The 6,007-nt window shown below is 44.7% G+C and overlaps 1 protein-coding gene across 1 annotated transcript; it reads right to left on the bottom strand.

Annotated features, from left to right (window-relative positions):
* Window positions 1-1,072: 1,072 nt before the first annotated feature.
* Window positions 1,073-2,632, bottom strand: LOC131639101 (uncharacterized). The gene has a single exon (XM_058909606.1). It carries the CDS (start codon window positions 2,630-2,632, stop codon window positions 1,073-1,075), a length of 1,560 nt encoding a protein of 519 aa, XP_058765589.1.
* Window positions 2,633-6,007: the final 3,375 nt, after the last annotated feature.

Below are 6,007 nucleotides of genomic sequence, written 5' to 3'. Positions count from 1 at the left end.
TTAAAGTGACAGAAAAGCTGAATTCATTTCATTAAGATAGGGACCTTATTTGTATGTTTGCAAGTATGCCAGACGCGCTCTCTTAAATGAAAGAAGGATTCTCATCCAAATTAGGGAAAGTGTACAAGTCTGGGTTTGTTTGCCTCAGAGCATGCCTTTCAGAGTCCTAAATAGGAGAATGTTTGAAATTGAAATTGAAATTGAAATGTTTGTTTGAATGTGGTGAGATAGGAGAAAGATCTCTTTATAGAGATAAGCTATGTCTATCTACTGTTTGAAAGATTTGATTTTTAGCTTGCTTGTATAAGGCCCAAGCTTGAGGCTTTTGATTGATTTATTTTATTGACTCTGGGAGATAAATTTACTGGGGATTATCTATAGGGAATTTGTGTTTTGTACAAAGCCCAGAATTGAGGCTGACTCTAGTTGGAGAGTATTTATTTGGTGTTCTGTACAAAGCCTAGAATTGTGGTTGACTCTACTTAGGGAGACTCTATTTTGTGCCTTGTATGAAGCCCAAGGTTGTGGCTAACTGCTGAGGAAACTGAAATTTTGAAGACTATGAATGACTCTATTTTGTGCCTTGTACAAAGCCCAAGGTTGTGGCTGACTCTTAACTGAGGAAATCATTGATTTATGCCTTGTATGAAGCCCAAGGTTGTGGCTATTTTGGCTAGGGAAAATATTATTTTCTGCCTTGTACAAAGCCCAAGGTTGTGGCGGACTCTTAAAGAAAATGAGTATGCATGACTCTATGGGGAAAAGATCCTAGAGATCCTAGACTGGTGAAGTAAGCAAAACTTGGGTCCAGGTGATGGGTGTCTAATCAATCATAGGTGAATAGAATGAAGTCTTTGAATCCTATGTTTGTGTTGGAGACCATCTCTTTTATTGAATGATCCTCTGCCTGAGCTCTTTTGTTTCTGAACACCCTCGATTAAGCACCAGATGAATAAGTGATTGTTCTGAGTATCTGTTTTGATTCTGATGAAAAGCCTGAAAGTATGACATCTCAGGGGGGTCAAAAATTAGGGTATGACAAAACCGCGATTAGTTCGGCCAGAGTGGGACGTCAGAGGATGCACTGGTATATTGATGGGCAGTCGATGACCAGAAATTGGACTTTCACTGCCCTGGTGGCCTCTGCCGACCCGATCGAAACTATGAGTTCCACAAATCCCCACGGCTTGGTTACTGTGCCATTGAATCCTTGTAAGTCCGACCCTACGTATGGGGTAAGGTGACTGTCGTTCAGCTGCAATGTTTTGAACAATTGGGAGTACATGATGTCCGCTGAACTTCCCTTGTCGACCAATATGCGTCGCACGTCAAAATTAGTCATCCGGGCTCGGATGAGGAGTGGGATGATCGCGTTAGGTGCTCCTCCGGGCAAATCTTCTTTATAGAAAGATATTGAGGAAGGACTGCATCTGGCGTGGTCGAAAGTCGAGGCTACGTTCGCGCTGGCCGAGATTAGCTCGTCGAACTTGCGTTTTACGAATCCGACGGTCAGTTTACTGAAACCCCCGCCGGATATAACCATTGCAGACGGGAACCTCTCCCATGTGCTGTGGGAGGAATAGGTGGTCGCTGCGTTGGCCCAGTCAGGGAGGTAAAAATCTTCCGGCCTGGTAACGCTCATGGCCACTTGCATGGCAGGCGCATCTTCCGCCGGCTTTTTCTCGGTGACTGGTTTAACTTCTCTAGCGGCCTCCTGCTTCTTCGCATATTGCTTTAGATGTCCCTCTCTGATTAATATCTCTATGGCATCCTTAAGGTGGATGCAATCCTCGGTGTTGTGCCCGTGGCCTTTGTGGAATCGGCAGAATTTCGATTTATCCACGTTTGGCCCGACGGGCATGCTCTTCGGGAACCGAACTTTGCCTGTCTGAAACTCGGCATTTGCGCATTCGTTCAAGATGCGCTCCCTTGAAGCGTTCTGCGGGGTATACTCTCGAAATTTCCCCGTAGGGGTTTTGTAATCCTTAGGGTCCCGAGTTTTATCATCTTTCTTTTTATCAGTTCCCCGGCGAGACTCATCTTGGCGTGTATTTTTACTGCTCTCTTCGTGCCTGGAATTGCGTACGGCGTGGGAGGCTTCTTTCTCCTCATACTGAATATAGGCTTGGGCTTTGAGGAAGAATTCGTCCAGAGTGGTCGGTGTTTCAATTCCGACGGCTTTAGCGAAGTCAGAGCATGGTCGGAGGCCGTGCTCGAGCAAGAATTTCTTCATATGGGCAGTGGTGGATACCTGTACAGCTTCCTTATTGAATCTTTCTATGTACGCCCGTAGAGACTCGTCCTTTCCTTGGATAATGGCTTCCAAGGAGGCTTCTGACTTGGGGTGTCTTCGGGAGGCCGTGAAATGTCTGGAAAAAAGTTTTCCGAGCACCCTCCATGATGTGATGGACTCATCGGGAAAACTTTTATACCAGGTCATGGCTCCCTTTCGCAGGGTGGTAGGGAACAAACGGCATTTAATGGCACTGGGCACTCCTCTATAGTCGAGAAGGGCGTCGATGTTCTCAATATGTTCGTCCGGATCGATGGTCCCGTCGTAGGTCCCTAGCGGAAGGGGTTTCGAGACCGGTTGGCAGGGGAGCCTCCAAGATTGACTGGGATAGAGGACCATGGCGCTCCTCTTCGTCGTCGCTGGCGGATGGAGAAAAAGATCGGCTCTGGCTACACCTGCGTCGCCTCCGGTTGTCGTCGTGCTTGGCCGAGGGTGATCTGGATTTCCTTCTTGGCCGAGGGGACTATGAACGGTGTCGGGAACGCTGCTTGCTCGACCTTTTCTTGGAAGAGGGATTCACCTTCTCCCTGGGAGAAGGGGAACGTGGGCGTTTCTTGGTGATCATTTCACGTCGAGAACGATTTTTGTGATCGGGGGGAGTTCTTGAGCGGCGCTTCTGCTCGAGGGCCTCGATCCAGTTACTTTGCTGTTGTAAGAGCGCATTGGTCTGGGCAAGAGCAGCTAGGACAACGTTTATGGTCTGGTCTTGAGGAGGCTGTCCTTTGGAGAGGAAAGGGTTGCCCAGACTTTCTTCGTGGTTGTCCTTCCTGCTGGTATCTTCGAAACGATGAGATTGATCATCTTGAAGATCTTTAGGGGACGGGGACGCTGTGACACCGTCTCGAGGAACGGTGTTTCTTGACGGAGGAACGATGGAGATGTCGTTTTTCTTGAGAATTGCAGCGTATATTGACGAGGGATCTTCGTTATTACCGGCCATGAGTAATGATTTGATTAAAGCTTTGGTTCCTGGGTTCTTGCAAGAGGCAAGAATGGATCAAGAAGGTGCAAGAAAAAGGAACGGGGGAGCTAGATTTCCAACAGACGGCGCCACTGATCTTACCGAGCGGATCAGATGGCCAGCAACAATGAAGGCTTGAAGTTCCGAGCGGTTGAGAGGGGAAAAAGGTGTTGTACCTGCAAGGCACTCCGATGCCAAAGTAAGTATGTATTCCACAAGGTACAACAAAGTAAGAGAGTTTTTTGGGGTAAGAAAAAGGTTACCTTGCCCTCTGTATGTAGAGGGCTATTTATAGGATGTTTTTGGAACGGATTGGACTCCTCCTTCTAAGGCGGATATTTAGGAGACGCGTGGACTGGTTGTTTACTGAGCACAAGGGGTCCTCGTGGTCGGTTAGTCTGATCGGATGGAAACCGCCACGCGCGTTCTGAAGTGTATTGGGCCGAAGGCGGGAATGGCCCAATTGACTGGATTGGGCCGGTTCAGAACAGGAGTCGTTGGCCAAAGACGTAGAAAGGAACAAAGGGTCTGGAAACCTGGTAGGCAGTGTGAAATGAGAGAATAAATGTCAAGGAAATGGAGACGAAGGTGCACACAAAGGACCACATGCTAGATTCTCGTTATACACACCACTTAAGACTTCAAGAGAAAAGATCTTACATGAGGTTGAAATTCCGCCGCTTCTACAAGAGTCATGGACACAACACTGATGAATGTTTCCATCTAAAGTACACCATATAAGATTTGAATAAGAAGCAGAGATGGAGCAGATACGCCCAAGAGCGAGAGAAGAAGAACAATTATTAAAGACAAAAAGGTGGAGCGATTCTCTGCAAAAGATATTGTGTCCCCACCGTTGCGAGACGCCGCCTAAGAAAATAATTAAGGTCGTCGAGAACTTCGGTAAGCGCAAGGATAAAAACAAGGAGGAAGGTGAAGTTAGGCTGGGAAAACGACAACTCATAGCATCTGACATCGGTTCCTACAACTTTATCACATCCATCACTAGAAGGTTCTCATGTCCAACGACACTATCGAAGAGCATTGTAAAAAGGAAGATTGCATAACTAATGGTTGTCTATGAAAAGGGGGGTCATTTCATTCCCAAGATAATACATTATATGTTTTCCAAAAAAATAGTCCTCACTATATCATTATGTGAATGACACATTAAGTCTTAACTTACACAAAGTGAAAATCACAAACGAGAAATGGGCATGCTGTCAAAAATAAAGTTACATGATCAAGGGCACCGAAACCTCAAACGCAAAGGTGGCGATTTAGGCTTACCCTTTCTTGCTAGCTAGACACTCCAGAGCGTAGAAGGTGAAGCCTCATATGACGACAAGAGGAGCAGACCCTAGGTCGGGGCGCTCCTTAGAAACTTTGAATTAAGGATACTATTATTGAAACAAGGACATTTAGGAGAATGGGAATGAACACCATGTTATAAGCGACAAATAATCACCACCCTCTTAAAAGACGAGTAAAAAATAGAGAAAGTTTATGCGAAAAGAGGAAGAAGAAGAAGAAGAAGAAGAAGAAGAAGAAGAAGAAGAAAAGCTTTTCATTCATTAACAACACCTTTATAAATAAGCAAGAACACAACACGAGTCATACAAGAGAAAAATGAACCAAGATAACCACTAACAAACAAAAAACAAAAGGAACTGGGATGCCTAAAGTAATCTATGGGGCATGGTCTTAACTTAGGACAACCACATTGCCATCCATTATTTCATGTTTGGGATGAATCTTCTCCCCCGAGACCTTTCCCTCGTGATGAAATAATTCAAATTGCTTCAAAGCGTTTTCAAAATAATCCTACAAGATGGAATAACTCATTTTAACGGCCATCATATACTGCTTATTCAGGTAGACCTTTCATGATTCTTCCTCCTGCAACTTGTTCTGAGATTCCTTCAATCCTCGCGGGCCTTGCTCTGAGCCTCCTAAAACCCATCCACCGTCTTATGAGAACAATCAAGATATCTACATCAAATAGCTCCTTTCAGACATCAGCCAAGGTTAACTCATTTTATTTAATTACTAACAAATGTTTTTTTCTTTCTTGTCCAAATTAGACGAATACCCATACTTTTGCACCTCATCTCCCACCTCTTTCAAAAGTTTCCCTGACTAAGTAAGCTCATAAAGAAACTTATTTATTTCTAAAGTAATTGTATCAAGACGTTCTTGGAGAACTTCCTCCTTCCTTAGAAGACTCCCAGGGGCAGAACAACCCACATACCTACGACTACAAAGGCCATATGGCACGACATTTTCACTATCCCTTCTCGATGGGCCATCTTCAACTTACCAGAAAAGTAAACATAGTATTTTTTTTAGACATAAGGTTGAAGTTACCTAGCTGTCATGAGACCTAAACTAGTGACAAATAGTTAAGACTTGACAATTGGTGAGGCACGAAAGCCTTCTTTGAGGATTAACCTTTTAGAACTCGAAACTTCTTCCTACCGTCTCTTAAAGGCAGGTTCATCAAAGGAAATCAATTTGTCTTTCTTCATCTTTTGAGAACCTTCATCAACAGTCTTGGATGGAAGCCTATGAATATTCTCATTGCTAGTAAGATGGTGAGATCTTTGTAGGTGATTGCCTTTAGTTTGGGGAAGACACTTTCGTCCAAGTTTCTCGGGTAGAAAAACTGTTAAGGGTTTCATATCTCGAGGTTTATCTCCAAGAGAAGCCTCCCCCATAGTTTTCACGATAATAACGATAGATGGCGAGGGGGT

This window comes from Vicia villosa, unplaced genomic scaffold (genome assembly GCF_029867415.1).
Source record: "Vicia villosa cultivar HV-30 ecotype Madison, WI unplaced genomic scaffold, Vvil1.0 ctg.002532F_1_1, whole genome shotgun sequence".
NCBI lineage: Eukaryota > Viridiplantae > Streptophyta > Magnoliopsida > Fabales > Fabaceae > Vicia > Vicia villosa.
The sequence above is the reverse complement of the archived record's forward strand: the minus strand, read 5'-3'. Positions and strand labels throughout refer to the sequence as shown.